The 21183-nt window shown below is 39.5% G+C and overlaps 1 protein-coding gene and 1 pseudogene across 1 annotated transcript in view; one reads left to right on the forward strand and one right to left on the reverse strand.

Annotated features, from left to right (window-relative positions):
- Tbc1d30 (TBC1 domain family member 30) overlaps positions 1 to 6991 on the reverse strand; it is an 87904-nt gene extending 80913 nt beyond the window's left edge. The window contains exons 1-2 of the mRNA XM_027928524.2: positions 6173 to 6991; positions 1844 to 2008 (exon numbers count right to left, since the gene is read on the reverse strand). Coding sequence (XP_027784325.2) covers positions 1844 to 2008; positions 6173 to 6647 — 640 coding nt within the window. The 5' untranslated portion in view covers positions 6648 to 6991. The remainder of the gene's footprint in view (positions 1 to 1843; positions 2009 to 6172) is intronic.
- Positions 6992 to 20224: 13233 nt separating this feature from the next.
- Positions 20225 to 20967, forward strand: LOC114086135 (keratinocyte-associated transmembrane protein 2 pseudogene; annotated as a pseudogene).
- The last annotated feature ends 216 nt before the right edge of the window (positions 20968 to 21183 follow it).

Genomic DNA, 21183 nt, shown 5'->3' on the forward strand with positions numbered 1-21183 from the left:
AACTCTGGCTGAAATTGAAGAGACAAACTCTAAAATACATAGGAAGGATGCATTCACAGATTCACAAATTAGGTTGGATACTTGTGGGCACATTTGCCATAAAAAGACATAACTGCCAGTCCTTCTATCAATCAAGTAATTTAAATTCCACATGATTATTAGTCCCTAGTAACTACCAATACAGTCCACCCATTCATGACCTTGTCTAATGTTCCTCTCTGTGTGCTGACACCTGATCCATCTTTTCTTAGACTTTACTACACACTAAAACTCCGTGTATTGCTAGGCACAGTGGCTCATTCTTATAATTGGGAGGCTGAGGAGGATTATTGAAAGTTCAAGGTCAGTCTGGGTAACTTCATGGGATCACATTTCAAAGTTAATTTAAAAAAATAAGGTCTGGGTATATAGCTTAGTGGTAGAACACTTGCCTAGCATGTGCGAAGTTTTGGGGTCAATCCTTAGAGGGAGGAGGAATGCAGGGGGGACATCCATACATTTACCCTTTTATGCCTTTAACTTCTGGTACAAACAATAGGTACACAAACACACAATTGAAAGGAGAAAGTCAATATCACAGTATCTTATAACAAAAGGGAAAAATAATTTTTACTTGACACTTTTGAATCGATCAGAATCCATGAAAAACTACCATATACTTATAACATGCCAATTTGTTATAGGTTGATACAGATGCATGCACACATGCACATAACCTCCCCCACCACCACACACATGCCCTTCTTCCTGCTCTAGCCATTTCATTAAAATGCCTGACTCAGAGAAAGCCCTGTTCAGTTCCAATCTTGTCGATCACATTCCCACTTAGTATAGTCCATAGCGGCATCATTATGATAACCAAGTGGCATTCTGTTTAACACACATTAAGTGAAACCTTTATAGTTTGGGGGACAATAAGCAGCAATATAATCAAAAGACAAACAAGAAAACACAGGATTTTCTTTTAGTGATAAATATGACAATGGTATTTAAGCCATTAATTTTTTTATCTGAAACTAATCAAGCCCTAAAAATTGCTTCATTAAAAAAAAAACATTAATTTAGAATATTTTTTAAATCTCTAGGATGTGCTATTTTGCATATAAAATGTGATAGAATAAACAAGCAAGAAAAGGCAATTTTCACATGCACCTGAAAAATCGCCACAGGCATTTTATCAAAACACACTATCAGTGCCTATATTTACCATACCTGAACATACTGTTCTGCCATGCTGCATGTTAACAAAAAAATGCAAAACAAAAACAGGGACATGTTAGCAGAGTAAAATGTAAAATTATCGAATGGAATATTATAAAATTAATTCACAAGCTTTCATATCTAGTATTACTATGGATCAGATAATTCAACTATTTTTAACTCAATTAACATGCCATGAAGCTATAAGTCATAAGGGGATTACCCAAGAGACCGGTTTCATTTGTTAAAATGCTTTGTTCTTTTCAGATTTCAGAGCAAGTTGTAAGATCCTGTTACAAGAGTTTCCTTGTTTAGGTCAATTGTCTAATTCACTTATTGGAGCAATACAGAGATGAAGAGAACAAGGACATGGCTTTTAGTTTATGTCTACTTGAAAAACAAAGATTTTTGTCATTATTTAGCATCCAGTAAAAATAACCATTGTCAAAGTGAAGCACTACCTCAAGTCTGGAATAATAAAACTAAGGTAACATTAGGCATGAAGTATTCATTTGAACTGAAAAAAACAACAAAAAAAAAAGCTGAGTTATTCATGGTTCTTGGTTCCAGAGTATGAACACCCCTGCAGAATTTTTCAAAATATTCAAAAACACAATGCTTATTGCCCCTCTCCAGTACTTACTTCTCTTCTGAGACACAGCCTGCAGGCAGGCAGTCACAATATCACAGTTCTTCTGTAGTTTATGCAAAAGCCTATCTTTCTGCTTCAGCTGCCGAAGTAACTTGGCCGACTGAATGCCAATTCTGTACTTGAGCTCCTGAAGGATCGTCTTCAATTCATTATGGTCTATAAAGAAAGAAAAATAGAAAGAACAATAAATACCTTGAGAGGAATATAAATTTCAATGTGATACTGGTCAACAGATAAATATCTAGAACATTCATTTAAGCCAACCAATTCTAGGTTCTTCCCAATATTACATACATGCATTCATCTAAGACGTTCCTCAAAAAAGCCACTTATTCATCTCCTGTTCTATTCATGAGGTAAATGCTGTGAATTTAACCCTTGAGGCTACTGTAGCATATAAGCAATGATTCTTGTTTTTATCATTCCTCGTTCTGGTTGCTTCTGAAATCTGGCATGTACTTTTCTTATTTCTTTCTCTTTTGGGGAGAAGGGGTACTAGGCGTTGAACCCAAGGGTGCTTAACTATTGAGTCAAATCCCCAGCCCTTTTTAAATTTTATTTAGAGACAGGGTCTCATTAAGTTGCTTGCTTAGGGCCGGGCATGGTGGCACAGGCCTGTAATCCCATTGGCTCAGGAGGCTGAGACAGGAGGATCTCGAGTTCACAGTCAGCCTCATCAACAGTAAGGTGCTAAGCAACTCAGTAAGACCCTGTCTCTAAATAAAATACAAAATAGCGCTAGGGTTGAGGATGTGGCTCAGTGGTTGAGTGTCCCTGAGTTCAATCACTGGCACCCCCCGCCCCCCAAAAAAGAAACATATTAAGTTGCTTAGGGCCTGGCTAAGTTGCTAAGGCTGGCTTTGAACCTGAAAACCTCCTGCCTCAGCCTCCCAAGCTACTGCACCCAGTTGGTATGTACATTTTTTTGTATTATTAAAGTACTCAGGTGGTAAGCCTGTAAGATAAGTTAATCATTAATGTAAAAAACTAAAAAAGATTCTTAATAGCTGATTAAAATTTTCTTTTAAACTATTTATCCTTGTAAATTATCATCCTTCTAAATGATTTTCCCACATTTTGCAATGTAGAGGAATGTAGTAATACTGACTTTGTGTTACACAATCTTCAAACAGCCTATCAGGTATAATATTATAATATAATATTTCATTTTTAGAGACTTGGTAAGTTTTCATATATAATAGAAAATATATTTCCTTTTAACAGATAAATTAGTATACATCTTTTTTTTTTTTTTTGTACCAGGGATTGAACTCACTCAGACACACTCAACCACTGAGTCACATCCCCAGCCCTATTTTGTATTTTATTTATTTTTTTAATTTTTATTAGTTATTGATGGAACTTTATGAATTTATTTGTTTATATGTGGTGCTGAGAATCAAACCCAGTGCCTCACACAAGTACTCTACCACTGAGCCACACCCCTTGCCCTATTTTGTATTTTATTTAGAGATAGGGTCTCACTGAGTTGCTTAGCCCCTCGCTTTTTGCTGAAGCTGGCTTTGAACCCGCCATCCTCCTGCCTCAGCCTTCCAAAGTCTCCATTCTTAAAACTAACATTCACAAAAGCATGAGATAATGGGAAAACCCTATCTCATTCCCAGTAACTCCTAGGTATCTATGGCTCTGTCATTCTCTGAATTATATACACTGTTTATGAGAAGAATTTTCAGAGTTCAGTGTGGAAATGTCTTCTCCAATAATATCAGCCAGTATCAAAACATCCCAGGGACAGAAGTGGGTCTACATTTTTGAATGCCCTACACCAGCCACTGCCCCTTTCACAGTATTAAGTAACTGAGGAAAAACTGAGAAAATTGTCACCTGTGATCAAATTCCTCTCTAAGGAATTCTAGTGTATATGACAACAAAAATAATCTCTAGCATTCATTGAGCACTTTATGCATATTAACTTATGAAATTCTCACCACAGCCCTCTGACCCATTATTATTATCATCCTTATTTACAAAAAAATGAAAGATTAAACAGCTTGCCAAAGGTCACACAGCTAGTAAGGAACACTGGTGGGATATCAACCCAGGAGTCTAACTCCAAAGTTCATCCCTTTGACCATGGGAATACTGACAGTCCAGATTTCCTGAGAAACCATTTTGGTACCTCACCTAAAGAAAGAGCCACATGTTAAATATCAAAATAGGTGCTACATTCTCTTATTGAATGTAGAGTAGTTTATTCCTAATCCTTTTTATTTTTTATTTTTAGACAGTTTTATTTTTTTATTTTGGCTAAGTTGCTTAGGACCTTGCTAAATTGCTAAGGCTGGCCTCAAACTTGTGATCCTCCTGCCTTAGCCTCCTGAGTCACTGGGATTACAGGCATGTGCTGCTTACTACTTGACCCTTAAAGAAAAATCACATGACTTAATAATTAGCATTATTTAAGCAAACAGCTGTATCCATCACCTGATTCTTAATCTAACATTCTAATGATGTTTATAGACCCTAACAATTGCTAATAAATAAGTCAGGATGGCGCCTGGCATTTTGCCAGAGGGAGTGGTTTGTAAAGTAACCCCAGCAAGCCATTAAGTGTGGAGATTCCTTATTGGTTGACTGCTGTATCTAGTTTATGTTAATTAAGATAAGCTGTGTGGAATGTATATATACCCCTCCTGTCCTACAATAAACGGCTCCCACTCCTGCTGTATCAATGTACACAAGTTGCTCGTCACACCCCCCCCCCCCACACACACACACACCCGTTATTTTGCTGCAGCCGGACTGCGGCAAACAATGAATGTGTACCATTATAAAATGGTCATCTTTGTCATCCTAATACAGCTGACTACAAGAGAAAAAAAGGATTAGCAGGGTACTAGGTACATAATAAGACTGAAACTGGGGCAAAACAGACTCTTATAGGTCTTGTGAATAATTAGTAGAGAGGTCATTCATCTGAAGTTGACTTGCAAAGCTGTACCACTTACCTCTCTTTAACTTTAGCTTGCCAATTTTCTTCTTCCAAAAGGAAATTACTAATCACCAAAACTCTCATAGTAATTAAAAGTAAGTCTTGTAAAAAGAGAAAGACAAATCATAATTCTTCAAAATTGATTGTGTTGAAATCTGAAAAGTTATTGCCCTACAGAACTTTTGGAATCAACACACACTCTAAGAACAGCCAAATAACTGTATAAAATGAAATGGCCTAACTCCGGCCAGAGGCCAACATGGGGGAGGAAGGTGGAAGTCATTTGTAACAATCAGCTGGGAAAAAACATCTTCACTAGGAAGCCAAAAGAGGAAGCTGAAAGCTGTTCACATAGATTTGAGAAAGCAGCCAGCTTTATTATTTATTTGTTTGTTTTTCCTGGAACCAGCTAGACTGATTTTTGTAACGAGAAGATAGGAGACCATCACATAGTACTCTTGCATCCCTCCCCTGCTCATTTAGTACAAGGACATTACTTCCAAGAAATGTTATAGTGGCTTAGCTTCTGTTTTTCACATCTCACTAAATTTTGTAAATTGAGATCTTATTATATCTCTGAAAAAGGACAACTGTAATAACTTCGTGCTTGAGAGGCAAGCTTTTATGAACAGTTGGGGGGGGGGGGGAGGCTCAACAGGACACGAGCCTCAGAGTTTGATAACAAAAGAAACACCAAATTAGCCTTTCCTCCCATGAAGCCAAGGCCATTTTGTGGGATCAGCCTCTCCATGCCAACGGAAGGTACCAGGAGTTATTCTGCAATGAAGCCAATGCTCTAGGACTCTCCACTAATCCGCCACGGTGAACCGGTGAACAGAACAAAACACCTAGCGAGCAGCTCGGAACCTTGCGTTCTGGTGGAAATGGAATTCGCACGCTCTGCTTTTGAAACCACATTATCGAATTATTCTGCCTCACTAGTTAAACACTAAATAGTGTGGCTAGAGAAAGCGGACTTAAAAAAAAAAAAAAAAATCCCTAGGCGTCATCTCTATTCTCCCAGCGTCCTCTAGGCAACTTCAGGTATACGTAGCAGAAACTCCAACCCAGTCCTGACAGCTGTTCAGTAGAAATTAGGATTCTGGCTGCCTCTTCCCTTGGGCCTCCACAAACACTTGGGGGAAAGTGGGAGGAGAGACCCCGACCATTCCAACAACTGATACTCTAAGGGACACCTGGAGAGAGGATGGGAGAAGGGGCATAAGAGCTTAGCGCAGTCATGAATGTGTGACCATGTAGGCACCAGAGTCAGTTCGAGGAGACACCCAGAACTTAATAGCGGATCTCTCGGCCTCTCGGTTCAGGTGCTCGCAGGTGAGCGCAGGAGTCCCGCTCCCCCGACTCACCTTTCTGCCGCAGGTACTGCATCTGGAGCCGCTGGCTCGGCCGCTCCTGCAGCTCCTGCAGCACGCGAGAGTCGCCGGCGCCGCGCACGCCCAGGAACACGTCGGAGCCCGAGGCCTCGGTGGAGCTGTCCAGGCTGTCACGGCGCCGCGGGCGGCCCCCCGGACCGCGGCTCCCGGCGGCCACCTCCTCCTCCTCCGTGCAGCTGTACAGCTCGGTGAGCAGGCCGCTCACCAGGGACGCAGTGCGGCTCGTGCGGCCGCGGGGCTGTTGGCCCGGCTCGGGCTCGGGCTCCTCCTCGCCTTCCCATGAGCCGCGGGAGCCGGGCGGCCGCTCCGCCGACCCTTGCGGGGGTACAGTCCGGGCCACTCCAGGAACCGCTTCCTCCACCGCGTGCTCTAGCCTCGCCTCGCCGCCGCCGCGGAACTCCCGCTCGGGGCGCTCCGTCCGACCCCCGCCGGCGGGAAGGACCTCCATGGCCCCCGGCGCTCCGCAGCCCCGCGCTGGCCGCCGGTCCCGCCTCGCGGCGCCGGCCAGTTCCGGGAGGAGGTGGACCTCGTCCCCGCCTGGGGTGCCCTGGGCCTGGCGCAGTGCCAGCGGGCTCCGGATTCCGGAGGCAGCCAGACCTTCCCTCCCGGGGCCCGCCCGGAATCCGCTGAGCTGGGCTGTGGTGTCCGGCGAAGGGGGACCTCCACGCCGCCGGGTTACCTGGGGACACCTGCCACCGGTGAGGCACCACTTCTCAGAGAGCGCTCTCTGATGAGTGTCTAGGAGCAGGATGTGGCCAGAGCCGGAGCAGGATGAAGCCGTCAGCCCGAAGGGGGATGGGCTCTCTGGCCGCTGCCACCTTCACTTTTAAGCACGTGATTTAACTCAAAATGAGGGCAACTCTTGCATCTTATTGAGCTACCAGTTTGATATAATGCCCGGGAGGGTTTTAAGCGCCAGTCAATAGGCCGAGGTCAGAAACAACTTCTTCCCATACGCGGGCACAATGCCCAGCCCTTCTCACCTTCCCTCGCCATCTGGGAGCCTTTGAAGGCGTTCTAGTTTAGTTTTTGACAAAAACTTTTCCAAAACTCTGAACACCTGGCATATACTTGGGATTTAATAACGCTGAGAACTTTTTTCTTTCGGTGAAAAACAAAGTACTGATTAACATCAACTAATTCCCTGACACGACATAATACAGAATGAGGATTTAATAAATAGTCATGAGATGATCAAACTAATAAGTTGACGGCACCAGTTTTAACAGTAAAATTATGCTTCTGAAAGATGTCTTTACACTAGAGCTCAGTAGAAGATAATTGAGGTGCCCCTCCACCTTAGATATTTTTATGAATTTAATAATCATCAACATTTTTAGCACTTTTTTGCACTCCAGGCACTGTTCTTTATGATTTACATGAATTATCCCACTTAATCCTCACTTCAATACTATAAAGCAGGTAAGCACTACTTTAACCTCACTTTTCAGATGAGGGAACTGAGGGAAAGAGGCTAAATAACTTGCCCATTCACAAAGAATGACAAAGAATGAAGCTTGAAGTGCCTGGCTTTCATTATGGAAGAATATCTGTTAGTATAATGCTGTTTAAATAGTTGGGCATCCTTCTAACAGAGGGAACAACACATAGCATGAACAATAGTGCTTTCTGTGTGTTCAGCACACTTCTTATATTTAAAGGCATTTTCATAAGAGAGGCTGACCCTATAAGTAGAAACCTGGTTGTCATCACTTGACACCACCAGGACAACAAATAGAACCCTTTTTGAAACTGGTCTTGATATAAAGAAAAGTGAAGCTTTGTGCCTTTTCCCCTTAGATATCTAGAATTTAAAATTATACTGGAAATATTTTTATGGTTTTTGCAACACATTAACTTCTGCTAGCATTTATGTTAAATATATGAAATGGAGGGTGTGTATTTAATATATTGCTGTTGTTTTGTGTTTGAATTTCTTTTTTTTTCTCTATTGTCCCTGGCATTGAATAAGTATTAAGAGCCCTCTTCATAGGCCAAACTTTGCAACAAGCAGGACTTTCATAGAAGCAAATGCTGAAATTAGATCTCTCTTCATTGACTTCCCAGCCCTTTCTATCTCCTTCCACTAAGAAGAGATGTGTTGTAACTACTGGTCTTCATTATTCTTATTATTATTTAAGGTTTTTCTACCAGGAACTATAAAGAAACTCAAAGTGAGCAGAGAATGAAAAAAAGAGGCTAAGAAAACAGTAGTCATTAACATTCAGATTTCTAAATTAATCAAAACTTCAAAATTATTAACCATTTCCCATCATTTCCAAATTACTAGTAAAGAGGAAATTGGCAAACTAAAAACTAAGAAGGCAAGCAGGGTCAAGGTCACTGTACTTACCCACAGATATCTATATAACTCTTTTCTTACCTGGGTCAGGTGTCTGCTTAAATATCCTCAGGGGGTACCTCCCTGACCACCTAGACTGCAGCTCCCCATCCCCCAGCATTCCCAATTTCCCTTCTTTGTTCTCTTTTTCCACAGTACTCATCATGCTCCTTCATACCACATAATTCATGGATTTTTAAATCTGTCTTCTTCCACAAAAATATAGGCTTATGAGAGCAGGAATTTTTGTCAATTTTGTTTATTGATATATGCCCACCACTTAGAGCAGTCCCTGGCAGGTGATTAATAAATATTTTCTGAATTAATTGAGTGAATAAAATAAAAACTAGAAAAATACCAGCCAATTACCTACCTTCCAAAGAAAAGCGAGTTACATTAAAGAGAATCCTGTACAGGTGTGGGCAAAGGGCAGTCCCCTTTCCATGGCACATTATTGCTGCCAGGTGACTGGGAATTCCCCAAATAAGAACTTTGAAGTGCTAAGGCTTACTCTTGGATATAAGGAAACCATTGATCTAATGGAACATAACTGTCAAAACTAATTGTTAATTCTAAGACTAATAGCTAAAATGAAATGTACTAAGTTAATTATGCTGCTGATAATAATTAGTATTTTAATTTGGAAATTTAGTTTTAATGTTTAATTGTTCTAATAAGTTTATATCAGATACAACTGGGATACAAATTCCAATACTGCACTATAAGGAACTAAAAAGCACCTATCCCTGAGTTCAATTTGCTAGAATGCAATTTATGAAAATCTCATGTACAATCTATGTATTATGACCATTTATTTCCAAACCTGTAACAAGGGTCTCACCATATCCTTCAGATATCCATTATTTGAAACCACCTTTACAAAACTCTCACCATTTTTACAATTTTTTTAGCATGTGCAAATACCCATTAAAGTCTGAATTGCTATGAGGAATGTTATGATTATTTCTGGGATGGGCAGTTTCTAATACCCAGCAGTTAACCTTTTACTCTAATCTTTCAAGGATTACTCATTCCCTGAGTCAGAAGAAAAATACAAGAGCTTATTGCTGCATTTTGGTTCATCCTCATGGGAACTCAATTTTGCTCTTTAATTTTTTTGTTTATAATTAACTTATATGCTTGGAATACAATGCAGTCTGTATTTTCAATTCAGAACTATACATGAGGAATATGCTTATATTTTTCAATCCAAAAGGATGGAATGAGAGGTTTTAAAAAAAAATGGTTTTTAATACTTTTAAAAGCCATCCATCTGGGCTGGGGATATAGCTTAGTTGGTAGAGTGCTTGCCTTGCATGCACAGGGACTCTGGGTTCAATCCCCAGCACCACGTAGACACACAAAAAAAATTGGCAAATCTTACTGTATTAATTGTACCTCAATAAAACTGACATAAAAATTGTTTTTTTAAAAAGCATCAAACCTTACACAGGCCTTAGTAAAGCATATTAATAAGTAGCAGATAATCAATAAATAAGAGATGTTGATGTTGAATAGTATTTAAATCAGAAAATTTGACACTGATAGGAATTTTGAATATCTAATTTGACTACCACTTTATTTATTATTACTACACTGGATATTAAAGTAACAGAATATATCCTTTCCTTTACAGTGTGATTGCTCAATGCATATCAGCTGAAAATTTAATCTCTTGATACCTGTATTAAAGTAACATTTTTTTGAAGAGGAAGTGACGTGCCTATCATGACAGCACTCGAATAGCCATTGACAATGTCTGTCTAATACCCATTAGCCAGGCTATTTTGTCTAAGTTGTTGTTTAGTACCTCTTCCACAGTGAATGCTTTCCATTGGGCATAAACATATGATACGAAGAACCTCACACTTTGTGCCTATTCCATATGCCTATCCATGTGTCACTACCCCAAACCTCCTTATTTCCATTCTTCTGATCCTTTTCCTTCCAGGATTATGATCAGCCAGCCAAGGCCAAGCAGCACTGCCAATGAGCCCATATATAAATTCTAACTTAAGACCATTTCTCCTTCCATACCTACCAGATGATCAGGTACACCACCCAGAGCTCTGCCCATTAGGATGGTTTTCTTACCCCTGTCCTTAAGACCAATGCTGAGTAAAGCTGTGATGCAGCCACCAACCATTTCCACCTCCATTCATATCCCAAGTTCTTCAATCCATAAACCAAGCTTTGTTTTTTTTCCTTCCCCTTCATCTGGTCATTCTGGTCCCTGGGGGTGAGGTAAGATAGGAGCACCGGCATAACCATAATGAGTGACACGGGTATCTGAAATTCTATGTATTCATGCATTCGTTTGTGTCCTCTGATACTGCAGGGTCCTGTATTGTTTCCTTTTGGGAAGGCTTATGGCTGGTCTTGACCAACTCCATGACTTGGTGGATCCAAAAGAACCCAACTCATAAGTATTTCAGGAAGTATAGTCATTTGATACCTCATAGATTAAAGTTCCTAGTACACCAGGAGCTGTTTTTCAAATGATGTGTAATTCCTGCTATAGATTCCATATGCCTATCCATGTGATAGATAGCATGACCTTTCTCTAAAACCTTGCAATTTTCTCAGGGGAGCATGACCTTTCTCTAAAACCTTGCAATTTTCTCAGGGGTTTTCTCTACCTTGCATCTCTTCCCACTACTGGCACATGCCAGAGTGCATAGCCCAAACAGAAAAGCAATTTGCACCACAGCTTAGGCTGCTGCCAGGACAGGCTTCATGGGCATGTCAACTCTCAAAAGGTCCCAGTGCTCGTCTTAATTGTCACATTCTTAAAATTATTAATAATTTTTATCTTCTAACTTGTGTGTGTGTGTGTTTTTAATCAAATAGGATAAGGCATGTGCATGATCAGAAGAGATAAACCAAGCCAGCAGACAGAGGAGGCAGTGCCATGCACCAAGCAGTTGCCACAAGCATATTCCTCAGGGCAGTTAGGAGCCAGGAGGGAACCAGCCCCAGGTAATGGTAGAGACAGTAGAGAGCATTGGAGAGGCAGCAGTGCTGGTGGAGTGGTGATAATGGTAGGAGAGAAAAAGGACTCTGTGTAAAGAACTTGCTGTGGGAGTCTAACTTGCCTGTTTCCTGAGTTCCGTCTCTGCAACATTTGCACTAATCTTAAGTCCTAGGCCTAAGAGCTGGGACAGGAACTTCCAAAGGTTAAGCAGCCCATGTCAGTAAATTATTACAAAATAAAGGCCCACACGGAAATTGTAATATAGCATATCAGTGAGCTATTGGAATTCTTCAAAGTGTTCAGAGTCAAGTTTTGATAACTTTGCAACATGGTAAATCATATACCCACAGGCTTAGAAATAGAAAAATGGTTTCATTTGCCAAGAATGTTATTTTCATACAAAATTTTGGATTAACCAATTATTAATGAAAAGAATTTTTAAATTTATTTTTCCCTATAATTGCAGATACTCTGATGAAGTACATGAATGGGCACTTTGGAATATATAAAAGCTTAAAGCCTTCTACGTCTTTTTTTTTTTTTGGTACCAGGTATTGAACCCAGAGGGGTTTAACCATTTAGCCATATCCCCAGTCCACCACCGCCACCTTTTTTTTTAAGGCCGGGTCTTGTTAAGTTGCTTAGGGCCTAATTAAGTTGCTGGTCATTCTGGTCCCTGGGGGTGAGGTAAGATGGGAGCACTGGCATAACCATAATGAGTGACACAGGTGACTGAAGTTCTATGTATTCATGCATATTTGTGATCCTCTGCCTCAGCCTCCCAAGGCACTGGGATTACAGGAATGCACCACCAAGCCCAGCTTTTAGTGGCACTTGTGTCCTGCTCTTTTGGGCCTGGATTTTGGATTTCACACTGGATACACAGATTATGTAGCCAAATCTGCTTGTTACCAAAATGCTTTTCTGCTTCCATCCCCACTCAAAGCTGACAGCCCTCATGTCTTTTGCCATGTGGGCTGAAATCATAATCTTAGTTGTATGATGTTTTGCATGCAGAATTCAAAGGGTTCTACCAGGCACTGTGCTTCCTCTTTTGAAGTAAGAAATGTAAGATATGGCTATCTATTTTCACTTTGAAGGCAGTGTCCTAGCAATATCCCTAAAAACCTTTAGGAAAGTGCCAGGAACTTATTTTTTCATAGGCTTCATCTCCCACCATCTCCAGCATGCTAGTCACTTCTTGTTCATCCTGCCTGGTCAGCATAATGTCATCAATGTAGTGGAAGGACAAATGTCAGCAGGATACCCAGTCTAGATCTGTTTGAACTGTATTATGCACACAGTCACCTTTTGTTACATATAGGGCATTTAATATAACCTTGAGGCAAAACTATAAGTGTCTTTTGTTATCTGTTCTATATGAACATATATTGATTCTAAATCTCTTTCCTGGTTGGGAAACACATTCATCAAATATGTGGCTGCTTACAATTTACCTGTGACTATATTTATCTCCTGTAGCAAACACACATCTGTCTAACAAGGCCACTGCAATCATGACTAATACTTGGATGAGCTGGTGGTAAACTCTAATTATTCTCTATAATCCCTTTCTGCTGAGGCCAGACTAGCTACTTAAATGGAGATGTTTTAGTCTGTTTTTTCATTGCTGTGACCAAAGGACCTGATAAGAACAATTAGAGGAGAAGTTTATTTGGGGGCTCAGGATCGACTCCATTCCCAGGGCTCAAGGTGAGGCAGAACATCATGGCAGAAGTATGTGGCAAAGGAAAGCAGCTGGGAACATGGCACCAGAAAGCAGAGAGCTCCTTTTACCATGGACAAAATATAAATCCCAAGGGTCTGCCCCAAGTCACCCATCTCCTCCAGCCACACCCCACTTGCCTACAGTTACCACCCAGTTAATCCCTATCAGGGAATTAATGAACCAATTAGGTTAAGATTCTTATAACCCAATCATTTCACCTCAAAACACTCATGCACTGTCTCACACATGACCTTTTGGGGGACACCTAATATCTAAACCATAACATTCTACCCCATAGCCCCTACAAGCTCATTACCATCTCACAATGCAAAATACATTTAGTCCATTTACAAGAGTCCCCATAGTCTTACAAGTTCCAGAATTACCCAAAGTCCAAGTTCAAAGTCTCCTCTGAAACTCAAGGCAAACTCTCAGCCTGAGCCCAAGTAAAAATCAAAAGCAAGTTACATATATTCAATATATAAAGGTATAAAGTAAACATTTTCATTACAAAAGGAAGAAATGGGGCATAGAAAGAAAGGATGAGACCAAAACAAGACTGAAATCCAGCTGGGCTAACAAGTCCTGTAGTTCATGTCCAGAATCTGGAGCACATGGCATCTAGACAGTCTCTCCAAAGGGCTGTGTAGCTCTGCTCCTATGGTTTTGCTGGTTACAGATCACATGGCCTTTCCTTTGGCTTGTCTCTGATTAATTCTTGCAGCTTTCCTAGGCAGACATTCTTAGGTACTGACATTTCTTAATCTCAAGTTTCTCCACTGCAGCTTCAGCTCCCTCCTCACATCTCTACTCATCGCCCTAAGCCCTATGGGGGCAGCCTGCAGGGACTCTGACTCTGCTGCAATTTGCCTGGCTCCCCAGGCCTTCCTTTGAAATCTCGGTGGAAGCCTTCAAGACTCCCTAACTCCTCTCCTCTCCATTGAACTGCCTCTCTCTCTGAAATCCTGCAGAACCAGTACCACATGGTTGATATCAAGGTCTGCCACCATCTTGAGTAGAAGCCAAGCCTCCAGAACATAGCTGCAACAACCTCCAAGTGTCTGGGTGGCTGAACATGGTGAAACAACTTCCTAGGCCCCCCTGTGCAGGCAGAGTGATGCACTGGTCTCTTCTCCAGGGAATTTTTACTTTTATACTCTTGAGCCTGATATGGGTTTGGTCTCATCAATTCCTGAGATGCCCTCAAGCCTTCTTTCCTATTGTCTCTAGACAGTCTTCAGTATCTCTTTAGTGGCTGTAATGTCCTTAACAACTACACATTCCTTAGCCCCAGTTTAACAAAGTTTTCCAGCCAAATTGCAAGTTTGTCAAATCTTGCAGCTCTGCTTTCTGCTCCTGATTATCAAAATAAACTCTGCTAAAAGTAGACAGCCTGATCCATGTCACTGTCCGAACAATATGCTTAGAAATTTCTTTTGCCAGATTAAGAAGTCCATCACCTTTTAATTTAGCCTCACAGAAAGTCCTGGGACATGGGTGAAATATAGACAGCTTCTTAGCAAGAACATAATATGAATGGCCTCTAGTCCAATTTCCGATAGAGTCCTCCATTCTCTCTGAAGCCTCGTGAGTCCAGTTTTTACTACTTACAGTCCTACTGGCATTCTGATCTGAGCTCCCACCAGAATTGCCCATTAAGTTCCTCCTGAAACTGGAGTTTTGAGATGAAACTAGATTCCCCACTTCTTCTAGCACATGGGGTTTGTGTGGGCAGCAGGCCTTACCAATTTCCTTCTGGGATTTTGTGTCACAAATCTGAAGGACAATAACAGAAAGGAAAAGTGAATAGAGTAGGATTTATTTAAGTGAGAAGAGACATAACTCCCATGGTGTAGGAGGGAATCTGATAGTGTTATAGGGCTGGAGTCTTCCAGGAAACTGAGGCAGCATGAAGACTCCCCTTCATACACTGATTCTCGCAAATGTAAGGAAAGAAGTGAATGAAAGAAATGGAGAGGAGAGGCAGTTCAACAGTAACACAGGTTTATTCAGGACAAACCTGTGGAGGGGGGCCCAATGGAGACTAAAACCTGTCTTCTGCTTATAGACTGGGATAGATCTAGAGGGATGAGGAAGGCAGGGAATTAAGCCATTGCTAGGGGGTTGATAGGGAAGGTCCCTGTGGTGTCACCTTAATAAGGAAATAGGTGTTTTTAGGATTTAAATCCCAGATTTAATGATTTCTTATGATGATGGAATGTCAGGGGTTTAGGTCAGGAAGAGTCAGAATGATCTTGAGGTGACTCTTGTTCTAAGATGGAAGATATTTCAAAATGGTGTTGCCTAGGTCAAGTTCTACCTAACATCAATCAAGTCAGAAAGATTTTGGACATGTCACTCAGAGTAAAAGGCATGAGTTTATTGAAAAGATGGGAAAAGGGAAAAGGGGACACTCCTAAGGGAGAGAGTGGGTCATCTCAGGAGAGGGACAACTTGCCTCTTCTGCATTCCAGTTTATTGGGGCTCCCTGAGAAGTTTCCAAAGAGTCCCAGCCAGTTCTACCTCTTGACTTTTGAATGACAATAGGATGGCTTCATACTTTCAAGTCCCCACTGCTATGACAAGTCTAAGTCACCTTGGCCCATGTTGACCAGTTCTAATTAGATTCTGAACCATACATTCTTACAGAAATTATGGTTTGGAGGAATTATTCTTATCTCCCTGAGTTCTGGGATCTGGTCTATGAAAAGGGTCACAAAGGTCTCCCCTTCAGGGTAAACTTGGATCCCTCTTATCATTTGTTTTGGAATGTGACATAGCCTGTCCACTTAAGCCAGGCAGGACTGCAAGTAAACTTTACACTTCTTGGAAAAGAAAGCATGTGAGGGTCAGCATGGTGGGTCCATTTTATAGAATTATTCTCTTAACCTCATGTTCCCACCACTCATATGTGTCTGGCCTCTATTATTCTTAACAACAACCTAAAACTTTCCAGCTTGCATCTCTAAACTTTTCAAAATTCCTCCCACAAATTGCAAAAAGCTCCAAAATCTTCTGAAATGCATGGTGAGGTTAGTCACAGCAACAACCCCACTTCTTGGTACCAATTTCTGTTTTAGTCAGCTTTTTCATTGCCATGATCAAAAGACCTGACAAGAACAATTAGAGGAGGAAAGGTTTATTTGAGGGCTCATGATATCAGAGTCTCAGTCCACAGATGGCTGGCTCCATTCCTCAGGGCTCAAGGTAAAGCAGAATATAATGGTGAGATAATGTGGCAAATAAAAGCAGGTCAGGACTTGGCCACCAAGAAGGAGGTGGGGGGGGGGGAAGATCGCTCTCCCCTTTCCTGGACAAAATAAAAAACCCTAATGACATCCCCATTAACCCACCTCCTCCAGTCACACTCTACCTGCCTACAGTTACCACCCAGTTAATCCCTATCAGAGGATTAATGCACTAATTAGGTGAAGGTTCCCATTACCCAATCATTTCACCTCTAAACTCTCATGCATTCTCTCACACATGACCTTTTGGGGGACACATAATATCTAAACCATAACAGGTTTATTTTTTAATATTTTATTTGCCAATTTGGTCAATCTTTCCAAAGAATCAATGTTTGTTTCCTTTGACTTCCTCTGTTTCCTGGTCTTTATTTCATGAATTTCTGTTCTAATCTCTTTATTTCTTTTCTTCTGCTTGCCTTAGGTTTACTCTTCTTTTTCTAGTATCGTAAGGCAGCAGCTTAAATTATTGATGTGAAATCATCTTCTTTTTTAATTACAGGTACTTACAGCTATAAATTATTTTTTAAACTGTTAGCTGTATCCCATAGTTTCAGGATGTTATATGTTCACATTTGTTCATCTCAAAGTATTTTCTTTTTTTTTAAATATATATATATATATATATTGGTTGTAGTTGGACACAGTACCTTGATTTCACTTATTTATTTTTACGTGGTGCTTAGGATCGAACCCAGGGTCTCACACGTTCAAGGCAAGCACTCTACCCCTGAGCCACAACCCCAGCCCTCGAAATATTTTCTAATTTCTCTTTTGATTTCTTCTTTAACCTATTGGTCATTGAGGAATGCACTATTTTCAAATAACTTTCTCCAAATTTCCTTGTTATTGATTTCTAATTTTATTTTATACTTGTCAGAGAATGTATTTCCTATGATTTCTTTCCCTTTAAATTTATTAAGGCTTGTTTTATGGCTTAGCAAATGGTCTATTCTGCAGGACATCTGAAGGGCACTTGAGAAAAGCATGTATTCTGCTGTTGTTAGATAGAAATACCAACTAGGTCTTTCTTTCTTTGCTTTGCTCATGCTTAGTACATTCTTTACTACTGAGCTATCCTGCCTGCCCTCAGTTCCTAGGTTTACTTGTTTTATAATGTTGTTCACATCTTCTAGTTCCTTGATCTTCTACCTAGTTATTCCACCTACTATTGAAAGGAATGCTGAAGTTTCCAACTATTATGTTATATTCTTCATTTTTCCCTTCACTTTCATTAGTTTCTCCTTCATGAATTTTAATGCTATATTGTTAGATACATAAATGTTTACAATTATTATGTTTTCCTGATGGATAGACCCTTTTACCATATAAAATGTCCAGATTTACCTCTATTAACATTTTTTGTTTTTAAAGTCAGTTTTGTCTGATATTAGTGTGGCCATTCCACTTTTCTTGTTTGCTAAGTACATATATTGTTCCATCCTTGTATTTTCAAACTACTGTACTTTTTAATCTAAAATTGTGTCTTCTATAGACAGCATATAGTTAGTTCTAGTTTTTTGTCTATTCTTACAATCTCTGCCTTTTATTGGATTGTGTAATCCATTCACATTTTAAGTTACTATTGATTTAGTTGATTCATTTGCCATTTAAAATTTTTTCTGTCTCATGTTTTTTCCTCTATTATTCCTTACTATTTTTTTTTGCACTAAGTACTTTCTGATATTTTAACTTTTTAAAAAAAATTTTAGTTCTGTCCTTAGAGATTGCCCTACTCTTACCATATCCAACTTCTCAGAAACAGATTTATACTAACTTAATTTCAATGAGATATAAAAACATTTTTCATATATGCTCTCTTTTCCCAATACTTTTACTGTATTGTTTTATATATATATATATATATATATATACACACACACACACACACACAAATGTTATATTGCTAATATTTCATTCAATTTCATATATTCTAAATCAACTAACAGAAAAGAAAGTATATATGTATAGCTTGTGTTATAGTAACCTCTTTACTATTTCTGACTTTTATAACCTTTTCCTATGGATTTCAGTTACCATCTGCACTCATTTTCTGACACCAAAGCAGCTTTGATCCCATGAATCTATTTTGCTTTTGTTGGCAAATATATTACATTTCTATATATTGCAGGCCCCCAAAATATGACTCATAACCATGAAAAATTTTGTTTTGTTGAATTTAAGAATGCTTTTAAAATTAAAAGAACAAGAAATAGCATTTATCATTTTATATTTGCATAAATTACCTTTTAATGCTTTTTTTTTTCCTGTTTGAGGCCACTTACTTTTAGCCAAAGGAACTTCTTTTCATATATCTTCCAAAACACCCCTGTTAGCCACAAATTCGTTGTTTTTATTTATCTGAGCATTTTTTTGGTTCACCTTCATTTTTTAAAAGATAATTTTATTGGATATAGCATTCTTGATTACCAGGGTGTTTTTGTTTTTGTTTTCAGACATTGAGTATATTATTCCTCCATTATGGCTTCCATTATTTCTAATGGAAAGTAATCTGCTGATTTTATTAGAGTTCCCCTGTGAGTACTAGTTATATTTCTCTTTCTGTTTTAAGATTTTTCTCCTCTTTCAACATTTTTCACCATGATGCATCCACCTGCAGATCTCTTGAACATTAATTTCTGTTTTCTTACTACCGAACTGCCAAGAACCTACAGTATAATACCTACAGTATAATGTTGAATAGCAAATGTTGAGAAAAAATCTCCTTGCTTCTGGCCTCAGAAGATAGCATTTAGTCTTTCATTATGAATTTGAATGTTAGCTGCAAGTTTTTCATAAGATATATTTCTAAATGCTTATTCTGCATGGAGTTTCTTGGATTCCTTAGGTCTGAGTTTTCTCCAAATTTAGCCATTTTAAGCTATTATTTCTTTTAAAAAATTATTTATTCCTTGCAGAACTCCAATTATGAGTGGTAGGCTACATGATTTTTTTTCATAAGTCACAGATGCTCTGCTCATTTTTATTTTCACCTTTTTTCCCTCTTTGCTTTATTTTTGTACTTTCTAGTGCTGTGTCTTTAAGTTGACTTAGCTCCTCACCACATTCACTCATGTGGTCTTTCTCCTATTAATTCATAGTTATTTTTTCCAAATATTGTGCTATTCTGTTCCACTAAAAAAATTCTTCTGCTTCTCATTAGGTTCATATTTTCTTTTAAACCCTTGAACATGGTTATAATGGTGTTTTAGCATTTTGATTTTCTAACTTCATCATCTCTAATATTTTTGTTTCTATTGACAAATTTTCTCCTGGTTATGAGTGACATAGTCCTGTTTGGGGATCTCTATTGTGTATTTTTAAAATCAAATACAGGGCAATGTAAGTTTCATATTATTGAATATCTAGATTGTGTAGTTTTCCCTACATTGGGAAGAGTATTGGGCTTTGTTCTGGAAGCCAAGTTACTTGCAGATTGGCTTTACCTTTTGAAGGCTATGTTTGAACTTTGTTATTTGAAGTATGGAGTACTTTTTGATAAGGAGAGTTCAGCTTTTTTACTAAGACATGACATTTCCAGGTGCTTTACTATATGTACCTGATCATCAAGGAGGACCTTCCAGTCTCTGCCAGCTTGGATATCCAGTATCTCCAAACTCTCTGAAAATTATCTCTTTTATATCACCTTGGTCATTCTTTGCCTTGCCTTATGGTGTATCACTCTTTGATTACACATCTCAAGTATTCAGCAGTTTCAAGAGACATCTAGGTTATGTCTGCTGCCCCCCCCCTCCCCGATAAAGGGGCCACACAAGCAAAGCTCCTGACCTTGCTGGGCATCCAGGCTCAGGAAGGCTGGAGTTCCTGTGGCCATGTCCACTGATGTATCACAAACAGATCCACCAGGCCAAACTGTAGGCAACACAGATGTTTCTGCTTCAAATGAGAATGCTTTAACACATGAAAACCCAGCCATACCTTCTATTTCCCAAATCAGTACTACTCACCTTTCCCCAAATAGAGAACAACAGAGGAGCATCTCTAATATGCCTTCCTCCCCTACCATTAAAAGAAGCAGCTGCTAACAATGAAGGTCCAAGTATAGAGGAGGAGGATCTTCTCACTGGAGTAGTTCTCCATCCACAGCCAAAGACACTTTGGATAATGGAGATTACAGAGAACCAGCCTATGACTGGCCACCAGTCCCAGTGACAATGAGTCCAATAAGGCTTTGGAAGAAAACAGAGGTTACCTGGAAATAAAAGTCAGTGGGATCTTTTAAGACTGAATCCTCAACTATAGGAAGAGGAAGACAGTCATTTCTTTTTTCATCTTATTTTTGCTTTTAAAAAAATTGCTGATGGTTACATTACACATCACAATAAAAGGAAGATTCTCCTCCTAGTTCAAGGCAGGAAATGGTATGATGGCCTTTTTTCCAAAACAGTGCAGTATCATTGCCTACCCTAGAAGGCCATGTCTTCTCTGAAGATTACTAATGATTATATTTGTTGAAGCAATTAATTTGCATTTGCTCATTATGTAATTTTATTTGACTTTTTGATATTGTATGGATGTTTGCCATAAGCAGTTTGCACTTAAATGAGAAGTAGACTTCTCTTTTGCCTCGGTGTTTTGAAAATCAAGTGTCATAGAATCTATAATCTTTATATACACTTTCAAAGTTTAATTCAATCAGATGTCCAAAAGACTAAGTTAAGCATTACCTTG

Source organism: Marmota flaviventris, chromosome 3 (genome assembly GCF_047511675.1).
Source record: "Marmota flaviventris isolate mMarFla1 chromosome 3, mMarFla1.hap1, whole genome shotgun sequence".
Taxonomy (NCBI): Eukaryota; Metazoa; Chordata; class Mammalia; order Rodentia; family Sciuridae; genus Marmota; species Marmota flaviventris.